Here is a 24,629-nt window from a genome sequence, read left to right as displayed (position 1 = left end):
CTGTGTGTGTGTATCCCTCTTAGGGCAATCAGACGTGGAAACCATGCACAGTTGAAAATAATCCAAACAGGAGGCTGTAGTGTCGTACAGCTGGGACAATAGTGCAGCGATGACGAGGACAAATAGAGACATTTTTTCACCAAACTCTGAGTCACATCCTGGAGACCAAAGACAAACTTATTCAGCCGCTGTTCTTCTCCCACATCTCTGATCTCTTACAGCGTTGGCAGGTGCTATCGTCTACCTGTTTAAGATGAGATGATAAGTGTTATATCCTCCTCATGCTATGGCGGTGACAGTATGTACCTCTGAATCTGCAGTACTCAGTCCTCCTCTTCATCTCTCTTATTTTGATTTACACGTCGTCTGGGTCGTCTCGCAGTTATGTGCCTGACCAAATTTACTTGAGCGCCCACTCACTTTCTGTAAAGCGATAAAAAAAAGAGAAAAACAACCCAGAAATTTAAAGATTTAGAGCTTCTTTTTTACACTATTCAGCTGTTCAGAGGTAGGATAAAAAAGAGGAACTGTGTGCCGTTCAGAGAGTTTACTCTCATTCATTTTTCATGTATCTCAAAGCAGCAAAGCACAACGTTGCTCCATTTTTGATTTAATTAGGCAGGTTGATCTGAATATTCATTTATTACTGTAATAATTATTGACAGTTTTGTCTTCAATAGAGGCATCGTTTGGCAGTTCCAGTCCTATTTGTCCAATTTTAACTCGTGAAAAAATAAGCAGCATGATTTTTATTTTGATTAACAACGTGTTACTGGAATATTTATAGTTTGTAAAATGTCAGCACAGATTCGTTTGAACCATAAAGCCACTTAGTAGGAAAAAAAACAGCAAAATATTCTGTTGTAGAAGTTCACAGTTTCTTAAATCCACTACACTATAGATATAGCATCCTTCTCTCCTGCAGCTGTAATGTTTCTTTTTTTTTTTCATTGAATTTTAATCTGATTTTAATTTGTTCGGTGGCAGAGAGCTGGGTGCACTGCAGCTCAAGAAACGGATGCAAATAAACAAAACACAAGAAAGTGAAGAACATTTTCACCATTTTGACAACACATGCATCACATTAACGGGAAGAAAAAAAAACCCTCGAATAAGTAGATCACAAGCAAATTACAAAACAAATCCACCAATTTAACTAAACATATGCAAATAACGAGTTCACGGATACGGAAAACAACACAGAAACTCTGCAAGTTGTAAACGACAACATGATAGAAGTTTCCATGGGACATTACAAAGTCAACACACTGAATTGGCTAATGATAGAGTTAGGGTATCAGAAATGAGAAGTATAAATGAAAAAAACATAGTCAATTATTTTTCAATCATCATTGATAGGTGGTTCATGTGTCCAGTGTTGAGTTTGTATTGTCCCTGGGAATACCTGTTGTGTTGTGTCATGTAAAACCTGCAGAAATTCTGTGTTTTCTTTCTATTTATTTATGATAATATGTAGGGGTGCACCGAAATGAAAATTCTTGGCCGAAACCGAAAACCAAAAATGAGGAAACCAAGGCCGAAAACTGAAACACCGAAAGAAATGATTATGTCAATTATTAGAACCATTAGTTCAACTAATCGCGTCTTTTTCTTTTTTGCTTGAAATAACAGCAATATGAATGGAAAGCATAAGAAACATCCAGATCTGGACGTTTCTTATGCTTTCCGAATTTTCGGTGCATCCCTAATATGTAATGTCAAACTGGTGAGTGTTTCTAATTTGCTCCTTTTATTGATTTTCTGTATTAGTTGTATGAGTATGTTCATTGTTATTTCTCTTTATGAAAGGATTAGACAAACTAGCTATTTGGGAGCTCTATATTATGAACTGGTTTTCTGTTTCCCACTGCTTCCTTCCAGTAATACAAAGCCAGGCTAATTGTCTCCAGTTTGCAGCTCCATACAGTAGGCTATGCACCGCGCGGGTATGAAAGTCGTGTCGATCTCCTCATCAAACTCTCAGCAAGGAAGCGAAGCCGAATAATCATATTTCCCAAAATGTTACTCGGCTCCTTTTGAGTTTTTTTCGAGCGTTGAACTTCTGAACTTGTCATAAAGTCAAGAGAGTTTCTATTTTAGTTCAAGACACAATTAAGCCTGTTTCTTACAGTGGGTCTCGCATTCATCCAAACAGAGCTTTGTTTTTCTCCTTTTTCTCACAGGTGGCAGTTTTTTGCACTGTGCGTAAACATGGTGTTACAGTCAATCATTAATGCATACAGTATCCTATCCTGCGTTACATTTCACGAGTGGAGCCATACCTGCTCTCTGATCCACCATGAAACGTCTTCCTTTATATCATTTCTCAGCTCAGTGTTGTACATTCATAAACTATTCCCTCCCAAGTCTCCGTTCTTGACACCATTCAGGCTCAGAGGGGATGAACCCCTACACACAGAATAGCTAATACAGCTACCATCAGCTCAGAAACAGAAGAAGAAGAAGAAGAGCGGCAATACCAGAATCCTTGTCTTGTCATTTCTCACAGGCTTAGTCTCGCTTTTATCTTTTGATGTACACTGTATCCTGCTGTAATGCCGCATTCATGTCTCTTTATCCACTGTGTACCTGGGCTGACTCAGCAATAGAACAATTCTCTGTGAAATCATGTTGTAGTTTCGCTAAAGGGGGCGAGGGCAGAAAAAAAGAGACTTGAAGGACATTTTTTTTTTTTGCAATATGTCAGTGGCACTGGCCTTGTTGCAAATATCAACGATCTGGAGGAGAGAAGGAAATTTGGCCTCAGGTTCAGTCACTCCGTCTCCCAGGACCGTTGAGAATCAGTGTTTGTATTATCGAAAATATATATATTTAATAATTACTTGTTGTGGTGCATGGAGCATCTGCATCAAGTGACATTTTCCAGATATAAAAAGCTCTTTGCAACTTTTATCAGAGTAAAATAATTTATATTAATAATTCTCTGGACAAGAAAAAAGTTCTTTTGTGATTGTCAGACAGGCCGCTGTATTTCAAATTGGAATAATCCATTCGTAATGATGAGCATTCAACACCATGTCCAAAGTGAATGAAATAGATCAAATGGATGATTGGGAGTGACAGCTCTTGTCTCAACTTGTTTGATTTTTTTTTTTTTTTTCTTTTTTAAATCTTTTCTTTTTTCTTCTTCACCCCACTGGAAAAAAAAGTAATGTTAACAGCATTTAATCATGGACACTTGATTTGAAATGAAAAAAAGTACAAGCAAGAAGGCAAATAACAGTCATATTTACTGCAAGGTTTACACTCGGTGTAATAAAATGCTCATTTGGAATAGTTGTAAATGTCATATTTTTTATAATTTATTTGTAACTCGAAACAAAAATAATTTCTACAAAAAATAGTCAAATAATGTCATATAATATTGATACGTGGTTGATATCTTTTTCTCTCTCTTTTAGACTTCTGATAAGTTAAATTCTCTTAAATTCTGCTTCCTGAATACTTGTGTGAAGATTAAATCTCGCTAAGTGTGGCAACAATCACTCATTCCTATAACAACCATAATAGTGACTAAATTTTTATAATTCGTAACCCCCCCCTGGATATTATATAATATGTATAATCTCAGCGACTGTTAGTGGGCACATTAGATACAATGACTGAAGATATAATACTTTTTTTTTTTTGTTTAAAAAAAATGCAGCAGAAATAGAATAAATGTAAAATCAAGTCTCATCTTCTGAGAGGAAATGAAACCTGGTTAATATACTATGTTGTAGGCCTCAGCAGCAGGATCAAATGCACAGCTCGCCTCCCGACCCGTCCGTCCGTCGCTCGTCGTTCCTCCTCGTCGTGTCTACTACGCGTCTCTCTCTCGTCCTCTCACCGAGTCCGACCACACAACACACACACACACTGGCCGTCAGTCTACAGGAGGAGGTGAGATCCTCAAATCAACCAAAGAACAACGAAAAAACAACAAAAAAAAGGAACAAAAAGAAGAATAAAAAGGTCCTTGTGGTTACAACAGCCATTCCCTTTGAAGTGAAACAGTGGTGATTCCTATAAGTGTTTCGTTTATGCTTTTTGGTTTGATGCACATTGCTCCAGCTCAGAAATAAAGGGAACAGTGGTTGGTATGATTTTTTTTTTTTTCCCCTTCGTCTGTCTGCTTCGTCTCTTTTCTGTGAGGTCGCTCCCTGTTTTTCTCTGTTTGTCCTTCTTCTTCTCACACCTGAGCACACACTCGGTATCATAACCGTCCTGTGAGGTGTGTGTATGTGTGTTTGTGTATCTGAAAGGTGACTGGAGATAGTACTTGTGTGTTGTGTGTTTTCATGTGTGTGTGCTCTTTTGCCAGTGCTGCGGTGTGTTTGTGTGTGTGTGTTCAACGGGTCCATGACTTGGCGGCCCTTTACCTACACACATATACATCCACTCCTTGGTCTGAGGGGTGGTGGGGCGAGGGGGGTTTCGTGGCTCAGTGGGGGATTAATGTGGCCAGCAGGTGGGCTAGCAGAGTGCAGAGCAGCAGGGCGGCCGTGGAGAGGCGCGGCGAAGAGGCGGCGTTGCAGTCCTTGCCCGCCTCGCAGCGGGACTGTTGGCACAGAACCCCCTTAAACTCTGGAGGACACACGCACTTCTGGTTCTGGTAGCACGTTCCTCCGTTCTGGCACAGGAGCATCTCCTCGTCGCAAACGTTAGCTGAGATGAAAGCAGACCGAGAGAGAGATAGGGGTGGGAGAAAAAATTGATTCACATAAGTATCGCAATATTATTTGTGACGATTTTTAAATCGATTTTCTTTTCAAAAATCTTTTTTTTTTCTTTTTATATTGTGCAGTGTGCATTTGTTCACCTTTTTTTTACATATAGAGTGTCCAGGTTATGAAAAGAGTTCACTTTGGAGTATGTTAATTTATAGGCTCCTACAGTATTTGTGTGCAGATAAATGTTAAAATGTAGCAGGGCGCGCGATCGTAGTGGAAATAATGAAAGTAATGGCAAACAAACACTGCATATCTCCAAAATCAGGCAGGTTTCCAGAATGCCAAGTAGCCTACTCATTTTAATGTAACAATTGCCGATGAGAACCGGTGTCAAAAAGGAAAAAAGGAAGAAATAAAAAACAATCGATCACGGACTTCATGATCGATTACCACGAAGCTTCGATTTTTTTGGGTCAGCCCTACTAAAAATTGAGAAAATCGGCAATTTCATAGAATCACAATTTAAATCGAATCAGCATCCAAAAAATATAGAAGAATCTAATCGGGAGAAAAGCCTACTGTATCGTCCCAGCCCTAGAGAGAGAGCAGCAGAGGGTGAAGAAGTGGAAAAGAGGGAAGAGAGAGTGAAGAATTGCAGATGCGAGGGGAACGGGAGTTCGAGGAGTTGGGAATAAAGAGGATGCAGCAAAGTGACAGGTGGTAAAAGGATAGAGGGGGAGTAAAGAGCACAAAGAAAGACGTATGGCAAAGTGACAGACAGGTGGGTGAGGATGAGGAGGGGCAATGTTGGAAAATGCATGATTGGAAACAGCGATACAAGGGCATGAGAAGAATTCAGGGCAGAGAGAACAAAGCAGAAAAGAAAGCAGGAGGAAGGAAAGAGGAAAGATAAATTCTCCATTCTTTGCCTCAGGGACGACAACAGGTAACACCTGCCTTTTTTTCTTTTTTTTTTGCAGCTCTTTTCTCTGTCTGTTTTTCTCGAGCCTGCAATTTCTCAGGGTCAACTTAGAATCATTGTCTAAAAAAAAACCCAACAGAAAATAAACTGCACGTATGATTGTTAAGTAATGATAGGAGGCGCAAATAGCATCATTAAAACGCTATAAAAGACATTAGACAAAGGTGCAGAGGTAGTTGCACTGCACAAGATACTTGACCTGGAAATATTCAGACGGAAAATCAGGCTTCCATGGCAAGAAATAATTACACTGGAGAACAGTGTTTTTTTTTTTTTTTATTACACCAAGGGTAATTGGCTCTGTTGGGTTCAGAGTATTTGGAGTAAGATGTCAAACCTTAAAACACACACTGTGCTCCATGTTGTAATAAATAAAGCTATAATGAAAGAACATGCATGCCAGTGGAGGTTTGAACGTGCGTGTTGGTGCTGGGGGCGGGTCTATTTGAGACGGAGGCCCCTGACTAGATGGTAGATGGTGGAGGAAGGCGATTCCCTGTAATGGGGTTAAGGTGTGACAGGGTCATCAATTAAAGGAGCCGCTGATGCTGCTAATGAGCTACATGATCTATTCCCCCGGGGGTAAAGAAAACATCGAGGAGATGCACTCGCGATGGGACCTGGGAGTAGGGATGTCACGATTATACATTTTCTTGGTACGATTATTGTCAGAGAAATAATCACGGCGTTGCGATTATCATGATTATTACGCATTAATTAGCTAATTTCACAACACTATGAATGTGTAAAATCAAATATAGTCAAAAAATAATTACATTACTAATTGTTAACACAAAATATTTCAAGTATCTATTAATATAGGAACAATTATTAATCCCTCAGGGGAAGTGTTTGAAATATTCAGGTCATAAATTGTCATTACATATCGTTTTTTTTTTTTTTTTTAAATACAAATGACATGCTAACATTTAAATTCCAGCCAATTCAATGTTATATTAGTTAAATGGACCAGTATTTGAGCATTTACCTTAATTTTGGCGCACATCTGCCGATATGGTTCCGACATAATCTTTTTTGGGAAGTGACGGTATATAGGAATCTTTACGATTAATTAATTGTGGCGTTTAATACCGCGATTAATTGTGAATACAAGTAATCGTGACATACCTACCTGAGAGGCTACGGACATTTCTCCAACCCTGGACTTTTTTATTTATTTTATTAAATATCCATACACTTACGGTAACAGCCTTGTTTCCAGTAGAAGCCTGGCTGACAGTCGTCGCACTTGGCCCCCGTGGCGCCGTCTTTACACTGGCAGAAGCCTGTGCCGTTACACCGGTCGTGAACAGAACCCATCTGGTTGCAATTACACTCTGTAAAAGCGGCGGAGGAAGAAGAAGAGAGAAGAGAGGAAAGAGAAGAGAAAAGCGTCAGAGTTGTTTAGAAATTCCTGCTTGTTGTAGTTTTTTTTTTTTTTTTTCAGGGGGATTTGATCTACAGTTGAATTAAGTTCAGCCAAAAATTGTGTGATTTGTCTTTGGTATTGAAGCTCTTCAGAGATGGAGCTTCTGCAGAGTACTGAGCCCAAGATGCTGCAGATTCAGACCCCAAATTAAGGCTCTTTTATTTCTCCAGTCTTTTGTGTCATTTTCAGTGAACTAAATATATCACACAGTTTGTGATACATGTTGCTGTCAGGACTAGAAACTACTGTGATTTTAAATTCATATTTGCATGTTTTTAACTCGGTGTGTGTGTGTGTCACTTGGTACGCCACCTCTTCACAAGCTGCTCCTAAGGTCTCAGAGAGGTGAACGTTTTATAACAAGTCTTTCAAACAAATTCACTGGCAGCCATCATCATACACCCCTAACACTGTGAAGCGACTACAGTGACTCATCCCGAGCAGAGAAATGAAATGACAGATGTCCTATGTCAGAATGTACTAAGTATCTCAGATGTTGTTTGGGAAACTAATCCCGTTTAAATAGAACTGCGAGTTCTTTTGATGGTATGATATCTGCTTTCAAAGGCAGATAGAACAGGTTTAGGGGGAAAAAAATGGTATTTTGAACAGTTGTGAATCTTTTTGTTGAAATAAAATCAAAACCTTCATGATTTAAATGGCCAATCAAACATTACAAATATAAAGTTAACCTCTGAAACGCCCCAAATTCTCCTTCTCACATCTGCCTCGCTCATGTTTGCTGTGGTGAAATGTGAACTTGTGTCACTTAAGTCTGACAAAGATTTACCACTCAAGCTTTTTTTTTTTCTGCTTTAACACAAGACGACATTGAATTTTCTCCGTTTCCCTCAGATGTCTGCACAATATTATCATTACAAATGCGTGTATTTTTAGACGCTGACTGATATCCACATCAGTGGAAGCTGCTATAGCAGATCAGAGACGGTAAAAACCTGCAGATCTGCATATTTGTGCAGCATCTGTGACTTGATGTTGGCCGCTAGCTCAGTCTTTCACTTAAAAAAACCGGGATCAAATTAAGTTAATTTAATATAAGATTTATTATAAAATATTCATTAAGGAGAAATGGGCCAAGATGCCCAGATTACACAACCACAGCGAGGCGGTTGGGATCCATCCGCGTGTCTGTGGGTCCGTGTGCATTAACACTGGGATTGTACTGTATGTGAGGCGCTGGGAAGGAATGTGTGTGGGTAAAAATGTGTATCTGTGTGTGCAAAATGCATTAGTGTTGGAGGGCGCATCGTTTTCTTGCTCTAGAGACGCTGGTGGTGTGAACTGATTTTTGTTGCCATGCTCAGTGTGCCAGTGTGCTGGCAGATGAGCTAATGGGGCCTTATTTGTGCTGACTCCAAGGCCTGGCCCTGTGTGTGCTCCCCAGCCATGGCGAGTTTACCCTCCAACCCCCTGCCGTCCACCTACAGATGGATCCAAATCAACACCAGATTTCTGCTCCACAGCAATGCAAACAAAGTGACCTCTTGCTAGGACGTGCCCTTAATACGGCCGGGTGCCGGAAAGAGTAAATACTGAGTGAATGCAAACAAACCGGTGCGTTTGTGCATAAGGAGGAGTATAATCAACAGTAGTCTGGAAGCACGTGAAGAGTTTTTTTTTTTGTGTGTGTGTAATTTTTTGGCTCTGTACTCCAGCAGATTGGATTTTGAATAGAGTTTACATGTTGACTTTGAGCTTTGAGGATGCTTCAGGGGGTTTGCATCAATATTAGGTTAACGGGGTTAACGCACAGTAGCAGACAAGGACAATATAGTAAACTCTGCTCTGACCATCAACACCATAACTTTGTATGAAAAATGTCCTTTATAATTTCAGCACATACTTTGTTAAAGACCAAACTGAGGGCAAAAAAACCCTCAACATAGGCTATCATCACCTATTCAAACATCCAGCAGACCAGAAAGCTGCTCACTGCCTCTGTCTGCTGCGTCGAGATGAACAAACAATGTGCTGAAAGATGCTAAATGATCAGTAAAGCTGATGGGGACAGTGGAGTCGAGTGACCTCTCTCATATTACACTACAAATAGTCAATTCAGCTCGGCCTATTGTCTATATAAGAAAACAACACGTATGCTCACAGTAATTGTACTTTGTCATCGAGAATGCAAACAGAAATATGCACCAGATTTATTTATAACTATATATGTCCATTATCTAGTCAGCATAAGGCTACATGTGGTCTGAAATATAAATTATTTTTTTGAGATATCATTTCCAAAGACACCAGCATGACAACATGATGGTGGTAAGAGTATTGATTAGTGCAGCTTTGAGTCCAGTTACTATTGTGTTCCTTATAGTCACATATAGTATAATACTATAATGATATCTTAACAGTTCAACTGATCTAACAGTGCTTCAACTAAAATCTTAGGGATGCACGATAGCTATTGGTACAGATAGCTATGGACTTGATATTGGCTGATAATAATGGACCAAAATACAGTACACAGATAAGTCTCATAATGGCATTTTTTGCAGATTACTAGAGCCAATTACAGTTAAAATAGTCTTGAATTTTGTTCATTTTCAGTGTGTTTGCCCCTTGAGTTGATTTGAAACAATAATAAATGTTGATTTTTTGAAGAGTCGTGACTGTTCTTGTTTTTGTTGTGATTACAGTAGTGATGTTGTTTGCTCAGAAGCAGAGCTATAATGTTAAATTTATCTTTACTCACCACATCTTTGCCTCTCTTAACTTCATAAACTATTAAAAATGTTATAGGTATCGGCATCGGTTATTAGAGGCAGATAGCTATCGATTATCAGCATTGGTAGGAAAAAAAAAGTTATTGTGCATCTTTATAAAATATGTTTTCCAACAGTAAAGACATGTGTTCAGGTTTCAGCACTGGACTTTCCATTTGTTGTGCTTGAACTTTAGAAGCAAAAACAGACTCATGTCTTCTTCAGCTTCCTCTGCCAATCACAACACACACAAACACAGACACACACACACTCTCTCTCTCGTCTCTGTCCCTAGTGTGTAGACTGACCGACGCAGACGCTCTCATCATCCAGTTCAGCAGAGGCGTTGCGGAAGTATCCCAGTCTGCAGTGTTGGCAGTTCTGGCCCCTGGTGTTGTGCTTGCAGCTGACGCATGTGATGATGTTCAGGTAGTCGATGTAGCTGCAGCGGTTGGAGTGGCCGTAGCACTCACAGTCTGGAATAAAAGAGACAGATTTAGAGTCATTTCTTAGGGGGGAAGAGGATAGTTATACACTTTTTATGTGAAACTCTCATTTTAAATGTTGAAAAATTGGAGTAGGAGGACAGTTAGTATTTTTTTCCCCTTCCAAGCCGTTTTGGTTCTCACAGGACTCCTCGACGACGACAGGAGGAAGTGATAAATGAGTTGCACTAACAGATGTCTGAAAGTTTTAGTTTTAGACGTCGGTGAAGAAATGAATGACTGTGTGTGTGTTTTATGACTCGCCTTTCTGACTCTATATTGGTTCAATAAAGACAGACCACTCCCTCTCCATTACTACACTCACAGGTTTGCTGAGTCTGCTTCACTGTGCTGCACTGATTACTGATGGGAATTCCACTATCCTGTGTGTGCGCGTGTGTATGTGTATGTATATGTGTATGTGTGTGTGTGTGCATGCTTGTTTATGTATATGGGTGCAAGGCGCGTCGGTACAAGCATGTTAATTGTGTCTGGGAATTTAATTGCATTACAGCATGAGTAGATTATAAGCTACAGAATCGTAACCGAGGGAGTTTGTGGTGAGTGATACAGTAGAGTAAGAGTTTTCCGCCTGCACCTGGCGCTATGTAATCAGCCTGACCCTGATTAACCTCGGAGAAAACTCGTCTTTCTTTCCTCTCCGTTCGCTGTTTGTTCTTCATCTCAGCAGACTTGGAGTTCTCTTTCATAAAGCGCTGCACAATCAGAGCTCGTAATTAAATTTTCCCTTTGTAATTCATGAATTATCTGAGAGGATTTGAACGCAAGTTTTTTTTTTTTTACTCTACATGCTCGATAAATTAAGACTTCTTCCAAATTTCACACCCTTAAACCAAAGCTAAAAAAAAAATGCTGTGGAGAATGGTGTAATTTCTCCACAGAGGGAGAAATGAAAGCCCGGTATCATTTACCGTCGGATCTGCATTGTGCAGAGGGTTGCAGCGAGAGGTGGAGTTTTTTTTTTTTTTTTTTTTGCTCTACATTCTCGCTACGATTATCTTGGCTGAGGCTGCTACCTAATTAAGGTTTTATTAAGCTTTAGAAGTTGGCTGCAATAGTGTGCTGCAAGGCATCACTGTCCTCTAAAGAGGCGTTTACCAGGCATGTTTATGCAAATACACATTTAAATGCACATTAAAAAGTCGGAGTTTAGCTGTTTAATCAGCCGTCACATTATTATTTTATTATTGTTTGGTTGATGATGCCAGCTGAAATATTAATGAGCTGGTTTAAAGGAAGCCAGCGAGAGGAGCACCATAAAATGCCTCTCTCAGCACTGAGGGAACCATGCTAGCAGTGTGGGAAGAACTGCCTAATTAAATATAAATGGTCAATTACTCCACAGACTAGAGAGGCAATGGGACATTGTTCCACAAATTAACGTTACTAGTCAAGATGCTGCTTTATTGGTGTTTATCAGCCGTGGATTGTTAACGGTGAAAGACGGTAACAGAGAGACTATGAGAGATGGCTGTCTGCATCAAAGTGTGTGTGTGTGTGAGGTTGAAAGAACAATATAGTTCGCTAACAAGCGTTGTTTTTCTGAAATTCGGTCTGCAGAAGTGTCAGCGTGGGCAGTTAAGGTAAATACTTACCTTGATCGTGATGAACATTAGAACAAACACAACCACGAGGGAGTCACAGATGCACAGGGAAACAGCGAGCAAAATGAGAAAAGAAAGAAACTTAAAACATGCAATATGAAAGGAATTTTTCCACAGGTTTTTTTTTTATCCTGAGCATCAACACTTTCGTCAGCTAACGGAAAACAGACTACAATCTACCCAAGCTCAAGTTTTTCCCGTCTGTATCCTCGGACCACGCACGTGCTGCAGCTCATGTTGGTCTCTTACCTTTGAAATCATCGTATATGATCCCAAACAACTGTCTGGCCTGCGGCTCTCCTGAGATCAAGAGTTTCAGAAGCCCTTGAGGGATGAAGGAATCTTTGTGTAAGAGGCGTCAGCTCATCATTCACCACCGTGCCGTACACTCGTCTATCTACAGCACTATACCATCACACAGCTCTGTCTTATAGCGGAGCATTAGTACTACAGAGAGGTCGTATGGATTAGGTGGAGAGGGGGATTCCCACTAGATTCTACCTTTGCAAGAAAAAGGGGAGTTTCTTTGTACTATAAAGCTGATAAAATCCTCACTCAGTTATTGGAGCGAACCCAAAAATCAAGTTCAGGTTATATAATGAGTCTACATTCAAGGAACTACTGTAAGGCTGCACCGGAGTAAAGGGTTTTCAAGATAGATTACATTCAACACTGCTTTTACTGTTTACAATCTGATGTTTTTGTGTTTTTTTTTTAAACCTCCAGTAGGTTTTCTGGTGAAAATATGTAACACTTTTCAAAATATTGTGAAAAAAACACAATACAATTTGATATTTGACTTTGCAAACAGCAGCATCTCAACAGAAATGATCATATGACACAGTTTTCTTCATGTTCTGGACAGCACAGTGGGCACGAGTCTCGTTATGCGACTATGTTGTGTCAGACAGTGTTTCTATGAGGAAAAAGAAGAAAAAAAACCTCTTGGTGTCACTTTCTAAGTCATACTTGGATGAGAAGTCTGGAAAACGCTCAGTTAAATGGAAATTTTGAACATTTTACAATGTCATGATAACTTAATCTTCTGAAGAAGATTTTGAGAAATGATTAACAGACCAAAGAAAGAATTTTAAAAACTGAGATGGTTTGTCAAATGGATTCAAACTTTAAATGTTTTTGTGTCAGGCCAACACTGCAAAAAAAAAGAAGAAAAAAAAAGGCTTTACTTTATACCAATGACAGACATGGAAGATTCAGCCAAGAGGAAGATGACTCAACTGAGGGATCAAATGATTCAAATCACCAGGTTTAATGGAGCTGGAACATATTAGATAAATGCAACACTGTGCCACCTATTAACCTCATCATGATAAGTTTGGCTCCCAGTGTGCAGCCAGTTATGATTCACTGTGCTGCTAATACCTCATGTCCAGACTCTACCTTTCCTTTTCTGCCTTTTTCCTTCCTTCTCCTCTCTGTCTTTGTCTTTGTGTGTCTGTTTTGTGCTCTCATGACTCCCTCTTCCCTCCTCTAACACTACAAAGGAGCTAAAGCTTACAAATAAATCTATACTTATGACTATCTCAGGCGGTTTTACCAGATATTTATCAGTAGCCTTTCCTGTTCTCATAGTCTAATGTATTATGTGTGTGTGTGTTCACAAAGTAAAATATTCATTGTTGTTTCTTTTCCAAATGCAAAATTTTCATACTATTTATAAACAACAAGACATAAGACTTGATTAAAATTTAATAATGTTCCTTCTGTTCTGAACATGGAAGAGACATTGTGTTTATTTCAAGAGCATCTTCAATGTCAAATTCATCTTCCTCTTCCTCGTCTATGCATCAACCCCCCCGATCCCTCACCACCTCATCCTCCTGTCTGCGTTTTTATTTCTTGCCCTTCAGTGTCACTCATTGTCTCAGTTAAAAAATACGGTGCTGCTGCCGGTACCAAATTAATATTTAGCCTCATAGCTTATGTTGACTGACAGGTTATCATGCCATTGAAGAGAGGAAGTTAGAGACTTTTATTTCCAGTTCCCATTTCTCACTCGGAGGTGCCACGTTTAACTCGCGGTGGGAGTTGGATCTGCATATTTACTGCGCTAAAAAAGCAATTTGCCACAAATATATTATTGCTATACCACCACTACAAATGGAGGAGATACCTCTGCTGTGGCCTTTTCTTTCTGTGCGCTCGTCGTCGTCGTCCTTTCTCTGCCCGTGCCCGGATGAGGTTGTCGGTTTGTGGCCGTGACTTTCATGTTCGTGCGCCCCAAAATTGTGGGAGACTGAAACGCGGTGATATAATGAGCAAAAAAGAAAAAAACAAAAACAGACTCTAAACTACTGGTAAAGTGTTTGATTTGCTCTGTTTTCCTCTCCTTACCGTGCCCAGATGATGAGGTTGGTGCTCTGTGGCCGTGACTCTCATGCACGTGTCCCTCAGACTTGTGGGCTAACACACCATGCAGAACAACAACATGAGATTCTTTCTGCTCGGTCCTCTCGTCCTATATTTAGCATCTCAGATAAATAATGTGATGCTACTGTTGGTGCCAGCTTCAAATTTTAATGTATGGCCTAAGTTTACCCACTAAGCCGTTATATAGCCGAGCAGATGCAGATGGATGAATTCAGATACATTTCTTGCTGTTTATAGTGGCCCACTTTAACACTGGAGTTGCCAAGTGTAGCTTGTGGGGACGGTTTATCTACTGCATATTTAATGCAACACAGCTAAACTACAGTATCTAAATCTACACCACTACTTCCAATACAGATACCTTGTCTTTCATTATGGCTCTCTTCCCCGTGCGAGGATGAGGTTGCTGTTGTTTTGTGGCCGTGACTGTCATGTCCGTGTCCGTGAGACCCATGAGAGACTGTAACAACTGTTGTCACCAACATAGAGTCAAAAATGTTAATGCATTTCTGCTGCATGAAATTTATAGCAGGCTATTTTTATGCTTAAAGTTTAAAGGGATAGTTTAACATTTTGACAAATTGGCCCATTGCCATAATCCCTATAGTTTTAGCAGTAGGTTTGTTACCTTTAATTGTCGGTGCAAGCTATTTTTAGAACGGTGGAGCAGAGCTGCGAGCTGCTCAGAGCTACGCTACGGAGGCTCATGGGATTTCTTGGTTTCCCTCATCAAACTCATCAAATACACAATCCAACAACTCCAAAACGCTCTGGTGGACAAGTTGTGACCTGCACATTCACCACGCTATGAGATAATAACGTAAAGTTACGAGACAGAGTTTTTTTCAATGTAAATTTGTGCAAAACCGCTGATGGACGTTTCCGTTGGGGGCAGTTTTTCAGCAAACAGTCTCTGAATTTATCTAGAAAACAACTCCGTCTCATGACGTTCCGTTATTATCTCATAGCGTGGTGAATGTGCTGGTCACAACTTGTCCACAACAGCGTTTTGGAGTTGTTGGATTGTGTATTTGATGAGTTTGATGAGGGAAACCAAGAAATCCCATTAGCCTCCGTAGCATAGCTCTGCTCCGCCGTTCTAAAAATAGCTTGCACCGACAATTAAAGGTAATGAACCTACTGCTATGACCGTAGGGATTATGGCAATGGGCCAATTTGCCAAAAATGTTGAAATTTTGCTGAAAGTTTTTGTCACTACAGTTTGAAAAAGACAAGTACTAGAAAACTATAGCTGCTGCTTATACAAGAAATGCTCTGTACCGGTGTGCCCCTCTTCTCCGTGTGCAGATGAAGCCGTTTTGTGGCCATGACTGTCATGTCCGTGTCCGTGAGACCCGTGAGAGACTGAAACGACCATCGTCATCAACGTAAGAATCCAATGAGACCATGAATTTCTGCTGCATGCCATTTATAGGAGGGTATTTTAACACAGTGAGTTTCTGTCTCTACAGTATGTAAAAGCACTGGGACACTGCTGTTCACTGCTACAGATACCTTTTTCAGTTTGTTTCTCTCCACCATGAAAGGTTGAGGTTGTTTGGTGGCCGTGACTCTCGTGGCCGTGACTGTCGTGTCCGTGTCCGTGAGACCCGTGAGAGACTGAAACGACCATTGTGATCAACATAAGAACCCAAAGTTTACATGCATTTCTACTGCTTTCAATGCACTGTGTAGGAGTCGATCTATATTATTTATGCTTCAAATTTACATTTCTGTCACGACAAGTACTCAACAGTTCACAACTATCCAAGAGATACCCTTTCAGCTAAACTACAGTATCTAAATCTACATCTCTACTTCTAATACAGATACCTTTTCCTTCATTATGCCTGTCTTCCCCGTGTGCGGATGAGGTTGTAGTTTTGTGGCCATGACTGTCGTGTCCGTGTGCATGAGACCCGTGAGAGACTGAAACGACCATCGTCATCAACATAAGTATGAAAGATTTACATGCATTTACATTTCTGCTGCTCACAACTTTCAGATGGGATTTTTTTATTCTTAGAGCTGAGATCCTGCTGGAAGTTTCTGTCACTACAGGTGAACTACAATAAGTAAAAGCACTAAAACACGTGAGTTTACCACTACATGCACAAGTGTTACCTTTTTCGGCCTGTTTATCTTCCCCGTGCAATGATGTGGTTGTTGTTTTGTGGCCATGACTGTCATGTCCGTGTCCGTGAGATCCGTGAGAGACTGAAACGACCATCGTCATCAACATAAGAATCTAAAACTTACTCTGCTGTTTGAAATTTTTCAGAATCGGACACTTTATGGCTCGCCATAAACTGCAGTATGTAAAAGCACTAGAGCTGTTCACTGCTACATTTACAAGAGATACCTTTTTCAGTATGTTTATCTTCTCCGTGCAAAGATGTGGTCGTTGTTTTGTGGCCATGACTGTCATGTCCGTGCCCGTGAGATCCGTGAGAGACTGAAACAACCATCATCATCAACATACAAATCCATATTCTTCATGAATATGGTATGCTGCTACAAGTTTTGTCACTACAGGTGAACTACAGTTTGTAAAGGTACGAGAAAACTGCCACCGCTACATAAACAAGAGACACTCTTACTCTCGGTGTGCCTCTCTTCTCCGTGTGAGGAAGAGGTGGTTGCTTTGTGGCCGTGACTCTCATGTCCGTGATCGTGAGACCCGTGAGAGACTGAAACGACCAGGATCATCAACATAAGAATCGCAGTTTATAGGAGGGTATTTTAAAGCTTCGATTTGGACTGTGCTGACATTTTTCTGTCACTACAGCTCAACTACTGTATGTAAAAAGCACTACAACACTGGAGTTTGCCACTACATGTACAAGAGATACCTTTTTCGGTATGCTTCTCTTCCCCGTGCGATGACGAACTCGTGGTTTTGTGGCCGTGACTCTCATGTCCGTGATCGTGAGACCCGTGCGAGACTAAAACAATCGATGTCATCAACATAAAAATCCAGATTATACATGCATTGTTGCTGTGTCTCATTGTTAGGAGGGTATTGTAAGGGGTCGAGTTTTTTGTCACTATAAACTACAGTATCTAAAAGCACTGGGATACTGCTGTTCACTGCTGTATCTACAAGCGATACCTTTTTCAGTTTGTTTCTCTTCTCCGTGTGAGGATGAGGTTGTAGTTTTGTGGCCATGACTGTCGTGTCCGTGATCGTGAGACCCGTGCGAGACTGAAACAACCATCGTCATCAACATGAGAATCCAACGTTTACATGCATTTCAGATACTTTACATTTTTATGCTTTGAAGTTGTGCTGCTGTATGTGTCCCTCAGGCCTGTGGCAGACTGACAAACCACAATTATTATGAACATAACTAGTAGAAACACCTCATGAGGTTTTTATGTTTCCCTAGCAACCTAAATTGTAATGCTACTATAATGAAATAAGATTTAGCATGACTTGAAAGTCTGTTGTCAAATTTTTACAGCTTTGTGTGACTTCACACTGAACTACAATATTTATCTAGAAAGATACCTTTCTTCTCGTTCTCCCCTCCGTGTTCAGATGAAGTTGTTTCATGACCGTGATGCGTCTCGTGTCCATGCTCGACAGGCTTGTGGGGGACTGACATGTCACATTTATGATTAAAAGTTACCAAGTTTAACTGGGGTTAATCTGCTAATGCTACAGGGACACTACATGAGAGATACCTTTCTTTTCAGTGTGGGCCTCCTCGTGCTTTCCATGTCCGTGCTCGGATGAGATTGTGGTTTTGTGGCCATGTTCATGTCCCTCAGAGCTGTGCGAGACTGAAACACCACAATTGTCATGAACATGACAGGGGAAATGTAAAGTGGTCTCTCCTGTTCTTTACCCAACACCTTAAATTATCTTTAAAGGGATTGTTCAATATTTTGGCAAATCCCCTATAGTTTTAGCAATAGGTTCGTTACCTTTATTTGTCGGTGTAAGCTATTTTTAGAACGGCGGAGCAGAGCCGTGAGCTGCTCAGAGCTACGCTACGGAGGCTAATGGGATTTCTTGGTTTCCCTCATCAAACTCATCAAATACACAATCCAACAACTCCAAAACGCTCTGGTGGACAAGTTGTGACCTGCACATTCACCACGCTATGAGATAATAACAGAACGTTATGAGACAGAGTTCATGCAAAACCGCTGATGCATGTTCCCATTGGGAGCAGTTTTTCGGCAAGCAGTCTCTGCATTTGCCTCGAAAACAACTCCACGTTCTGTTATTATCTCATAGCGGGGTTAATGTGCAGGTCACAACTTGTCCACCAGAGCGTTTTGGAGTTGTTGGATTGTGTATTTAATTAGTTTGATAAGAGAAACCAAAAATCTCAATAACCTCCATAGTGTAGCTCTGAGTAGCTCGCGGCTCTGCTCCACCGCTTGCACCGACAATTAAAGGTAGCGAACCTACTGCTAAAACTATAGAGATCATAGCAATGGGCCAATTTGCCAAAATGTTGAACTATCCCTTTAAATAAAGTATGACATTAGCTCTGTGTCATAAACTGACTGACAGGCTGTCTTTATGCTAAAGAGACACATCCAGGTAAATATCTGATGAGACGTAATTTGACAAATTTAACTGCAGGTGGAAGTCGGTCTCTAGGATCAACTTCAGTTCTGCTCTGTAGTCCAGGATCAGGTTATGTGGCTTGCATTTGAATTAATTTAAACATATCAAATGCACATTTTTAATTAATTCAAACCTGAATTTTTTAAAAGGTGACAACCCTGTAATAAATAATCTAAAGCGCTGTATTAAATCTACATTGAAATTGCCACCTCTACATGTAAAATAAAATCCCTCTACCTTCTTTATGCACCTCTTCATGCCCGTGCTCAGATGAGGTGGCGGTCTTGTGGCCGTGATGTGTCTCATGTACGTGCTCCGCAGGCTTGTGGGGGTCTAACATCACATTTGTGAATGAAAGTTGAAGGTTTAGCTTCAGTTCACCTGCTAACATTACACTACACACTACACTGGTGCTAAATGAGACACCTTTCATTCAGCCTTACTTTCTATATGCGCCGCCTCATGTCCTTTGTGCCCGTGCTCCGGTGAGGTTGTAAGTTTGTGACCATGAGACTCATGTCCGTGTCCATGTGAGACTTAACGCATGACGATCGCCATGAACACAGCAAGAAAGAACATCTTAATTGCGGCAGATTTTACATTTAAACTGTAAGATGCAACTTTGTCTTGAAGCAAAATTTTATCAGCTGCTTATTTGATGTGTTTAAAGACGATACCTGTCTTCTCATGTCCCTCCTCTCCGTGCCCAGATGAGCTGCTTGGTTTGTGGCCGTGGGGCTCGTGAGAGTGTCCCTCCACCGTGTGGTGAGCTGAAACACCAATATATTCACTTATATCTGCTGTTTTTCAGGGGCCTGTTAGTGTTTTCAGTGCTGTTTGCAAAACTGGAGCATTGTGTCTCTCCACTACTTCTCCCACTGATACCTGTCTGTTCAGGTTTTCTGTCTTTGGCCTCCTCGTGCCCAGATGAGCTTGTTGTTTTGTGGCCGTGAGTCTCATGTCCATGTCCCTCAGGGTGATGGACAACTGAAACACCACAATCTTGATTAAATAACCACAACCTAAAGTAAAGTTTAAATGCATTTCTACTGCAACCCAAGCTTCTCATTAGTGCAGGTTTCTGTCTCTACACAGGAAGCTACAGTAGAAAAGAAACCAGCTACCTTTTCTTTCTTTATGCTCGTCCTCCTCTCTTTTCTCTCCGTGATCAAATGAGATGTGGTGGCCGTGACTCTCATGCGCATGTGCCTCAGACTTGTGGTGCTCTGACAAAGTGAAATCATTATTGAGATAACAATTAAAAACATCATTTTTGCCTTTTCTGTTTTAGCAACCTACAGTAAACAAGCAGCCATGACGGTGCATCTGCTTCGTCTGGAGACATCTACTACAGCAGGAACTACCTCGAAGGTGGTTTTGAATATTTTGGCAGGTGGTTGTATTTTTCTCTGTCTGTGGATAGATATTCGCTGTGATAGCGTCTCAGCCAAGCAAGATACAGTCACAAAATGTTGCAGGGTGTCGCGGCATGTGCGATCCCATCACTAGATACAGTAGTCGCTATGTTAAACTTGTTTCTCCTGTCTTTTCCTGTCCTCGCTCCTCCATTCATTCACTCACTATAATGAGACAAATTTCTGCTGTTCTTGGTTTCGAGTACTGAGGTAACTTACAGTTAAAGTTTAGCAACAGCACATGTACTGCATATAAAACTAGAGGAGCATTTCTACCTATGACATAAATCACAGGATACCTGTCTCCTCAGCTTTTCTCTGTGTGTGCCCTCTCTCCTCGTGCTCAGATGAGGTTGTGGTTTTGTGTCCATGAGCTTCGTGTCCGTGCCCCTCGGACTCGTGGATGACTGACATCATAATCATAATCATGATCAGAGTTACCATAACAAAATCATATCATATCAAAATGTTTAAAGGGATAGTTCAACATTCTAGCAAATTGGCCCATTGCCATAATCCCTATAGTTTTAGGAGTAGGTTCGTTACCTTTAATTGGTGGTGCAAGCTATTTTTAGAACGGCGCAGCAGAGCCACGAGCTGCTCAGAGCTACGCTACGGAGGCTAATGGGATTTCTTGGTTTCCTTCATCAAATTCATCAAATACACAATCCAACAACTCCAAAATGTTTTTGTGGACAAGTTGTGACCTGCACATTCACCATGCTGAGATAATAACAGAACGTTACGAGACAGAGTTGTTTTTGAGGTAAATGCAGTGACTGCTTGCTGAAAAACTGTCCACGACGGGCACGTTCATCAGCGGTTTTGCATTAATTTACCTTGAAAACAACTCTGTCTGGTAACGTTCTGTTATTATCTCATAGCGTGGTGAATGTGCAGGTCACAACTTGTCCACCAGAGCGTTTTGGAGTTGTTGGATTGTGTATTTGATGAGTTTGATGAGGGAAACCAAGAAATCCCATTAGCCTCCGTAGCGTAGCTCTGAGCAGCTCACGGCTCTGCTCCGCCGTTCTAAAAATAACTTGCACCGACAATTAAAGGTAACGAACCTACTGCCAATTTGCCAAAATATTGAACTATCCCTTTAACTCAGGCTAACTACATCCTCATACATGACAGATAGACAGGTATACCTTTCCTCTCAGCTTGTCTCTCTGTCTGGTGCTCCTTCTCCTCCTTCCTTCTCTCTCCGTGCTCAGATGAGGTTGTTTTGTGTCCGTGAGCCTCATGTGTGAGTTCCTCAACCACGTGGGGCACTGACACATCACAACCATTAACAACATCAACACAAACAGCGCTCTTCCTTTGTGTGTGCGAAGGCCAATTTACACAATGACTCGCCAAGTTGTGAGGAAAGTTTTGTCTACTGCATGTTTACAGCTGAACTACAGTCTGTAAATCTAACAAGAAACTCTGCCTCTACATCTAGAAACATCTAGATACCTTTCATTTCAGCTTTTCCTTCTTTCCTCTCCTCCCCGTGCCCAGATGATGACGTTGTTTTGTGTCCGTGACTCTCATGTCCATGCTCCACAGACTTGTGGGAGACTGAAACACCACAATTATTATTGAATAGCTGCTGTTTCCAGTACGACGCTGTGAGTTGTCAAATGTAATTTTGGTTGACTGCCCATCTGCCCGACTATGTACATCCACGTATATATAAATCTGTAGATTTATATATATACTCTCTGTTCTCTACCACACATTATAGAGATACCTGTCTCTTCGGGTTTTCTTTCTTTTTCCTCATCTGCCTCCTCCTTCTTCTCCTCGTGATGAAACGAGGTTTTACTTCTCTGGCCGTGAGCCTCGTGTACGACGCGTTCCTCCGCCTCGTGGAGGACTGACAGTCGACCAAAGAAGCACAAATGTAGATGTATTTCTGCTGTTTAACTTGCTCTTAAAGTTTATCTCCAGCTTGTTTCTACAGTTGACTACAAGCTCAACTACCGCGCAATCCCAAAAGTGATACCTTTCCTCTCAGCATGGCTTTCTTTTCGCTCCTCCTCCTCCTCCTCCTCCTCCTCTCTTTTCTCTCCATGAGGTGAGTGTGCAGGTTTGTGGCCGTGGGTCTCGTGGTGTACAGTGTGGGAGACTGTCACAACATAATCATCGTTGACACAACAAGCAAAGACAGGAGGTAAATCTGACAAGAGTGGCGCTGCTACATATAAATGAGATACCTTTCCTCTCAGCGTCTCTCTCCTCCTCCTCCTCCTTCTTCCTCTCATGCTCAGTAGACGCGGTTGTTTTGTGAACATGTGTCTCATGTGCGTGTTCTCCATTGTTGTGGGAAACTGAAACACCACAATCATCATTGATGTAACGAGAAAAGGAAGAGAAAAAGAACATCTAGTGGGATATATTTAACTTCTCTAGTCTATTCTCTGCATCCTGAACAGTAAATAAAAAAAAATCTAGTACATATTTTGCTCTTCAGCTTCAGTCCTCGTCTCGGGGAAGAATATGACACATGGTAACGTTATGATACAGCTCCAGTGCATTATTTGACTGACGGATTATTATGTCAGCGAGGAGATAAATTTAGATGCATCCCTGTTTTCAGTATTTAAGGTCTCAGTGTGAGCTGTCAGGTTTATCTACTGCACATTTACTGCATCATAACTTAACTAGAGTCGATAAATCTACAGGAATTGCCTCTCTACTGCTACACATGAAAAGAAATACCTGTCTTCTCAGTTATTGTCTCTTTCTCCTCCTCCTCCTCCTCCCTCCTTTTCTCTCCGTGCTCAGGTGAGGTTGTTTTGTGGCCGTGAGTCTCGTGCGCATGTTCTTCAGACTTGTGGGAGACTGACACACCACAGAAAAGACACACATCATGTGAGCTATATATATATATTTTTTTTTTTACATGGTCTTTTTCCTCAGCGACCTGAACAGTAGGAACTTTATAATTAGGCTGATACTGCAGTGCATGGGTAAAGATTACTGATATCGTCTGCCTTTCTTTCTCCTCCCGTCTTCCTCTGAGACCTTGTTTTCCTCCTCTCTTCTTTTCTCTCCCTGTCAGTTAGTGGATTGCCCCATCAGGGGTCTCAGCCCTGGGCTTGGGAAAAAGCTGTGAGAGTAAGAGAGGCTTGAGAAACTCCTTCATCACTGCACTTTCACTCTGGGTGTGAAAGAAATGACATGCTCTTCCTTTTATCTGAATGTCATGAAATTTTCTGACTGTTACTTTGCTGCAGCTTTGTTTCTTTTGTTTCCCTTTCGCACCGGGAAAACAAGGTTGTGTCTCCTGCTCTTTTATATTTTGTTGTCGTATTTATTCACCCGCTTGAATATTCATGCTTTCAATAGATTGTCGTATATTACACCAACATCTCCTCATGGGTGTGCTTCCTTATGTTGAGAATTAATGTTCTCTCCGGTGCTACGCTGAAAACACAAAACATCTCGCATCGGGATACTACCAGAGACAACTTTGCACACGCATCCCACTTTCGCTGCATTTTTAATTGTCTCTTGCTCAAGTTTTCCCCCCTCTTCCTTTTCCTTTTCCCTTTGTAAGTTCCACTTTCCCAGAGGGCTTTATGCTTTATGCCATTCCCAGGATCCTTTGCTTCAAGTTTTTTTAGAGCTATGGTGAGCACAACTGAAAGAAGATGTGAAAGTAGTTCAGTTTACGGATGAAACCCTCCTCCTACTTTTCTACCTTTTTCATTTCCTGCTACACAGGCACAATTCAATAAATCAAAAACACAGCCCGCCTCCACACGGCGATGATTAAGACTCAAAAACACGGATAACCAATCACACGTAGCGACCACACCATGCATGTCATTGAGGGACTAATGATCGCCAGACCGCTAGAGAATACGGCGCCGCACGCTTCCATCTGTGTTTCCCCCCTTGAGGTGTTTTTGCACGGGGCGCTGTGCATCTCCAGTTGTTCTTCTTCAGAGACGGGCATCCTGCAAGCATCCCGCTCCCCTGCGGAGCGTCCCGCCTTCAGGCTATCTCCCGCCCACTCGCTCCCCTCCCCTTCATCCCTCTCCCCTCCTCCTCCTCCCCTCCTCCTCCCTGGGGCTCCAGTGAGACAGGACGCCAGCAGCTGTTCTCACAGCACCCTGGACCATTTCACACAACTGGCATCATGCCATCATTACATCTCATCGGAAAAAGGTAACCCCTGCCTATACCTCCAGTCATGTCCGACTCTGGCCCCACTAGACCCGCTCTCTCTCTCTCTCACACACATCTGTCACGGGGCTGCATGCATGCACACAAACGAAACGTGCGTGCACACACATGAGGCGGAAAGAAAAAA

At 41.4% G+C, this 24,629-nt stretch overlaps 1 protein-coding gene across 1 annotated transcript in view; it reads right to left on the bottom strand.

Moving 5' to 3' along the window:
• Positions 1-4,444: 4,444 nt before the first annotated feature.
• The window catches only part of ntng2b (netrin g2b), a gene marked incomplete at its 3' end in the record, with an annotated part of 75,366 nt that continues 55,181 nt past the window's right edge, over positions 4,445-24,629 (bottom strand). The window contains exons 6-8 of the mRNA XM_083983204.1: positions 10,125-10,292; positions 6,858-6,992; positions 4,445-4,668 (exon numbers count right to left, since the gene is read on the bottom strand). Of these exons, the coding sequence (XP_083839330.1) occupies positions 4,445-4,668; positions 6,858-6,992; positions 10,125-10,292 (527 nt within the window). The remainder of the gene's footprint in view (positions 4,669-6,857; positions 6,993-10,124; positions 10,293-24,629) is intronic.

The sequence above is a fragment of the Trachurus trachurus genome, assembly GCF_905171665.1.
Source record: "Trachurus trachurus genome assembly, chromosome: 12".
NCBI classification, from domain to species: domain Eukaryota; kingdom Metazoa; phylum Chordata; class Actinopteri; order Carangiformes; family Carangidae; genus Trachurus; species Trachurus trachurus.
This window is presented reverse-complemented; position numbering and strand designations above follow the sequence as displayed.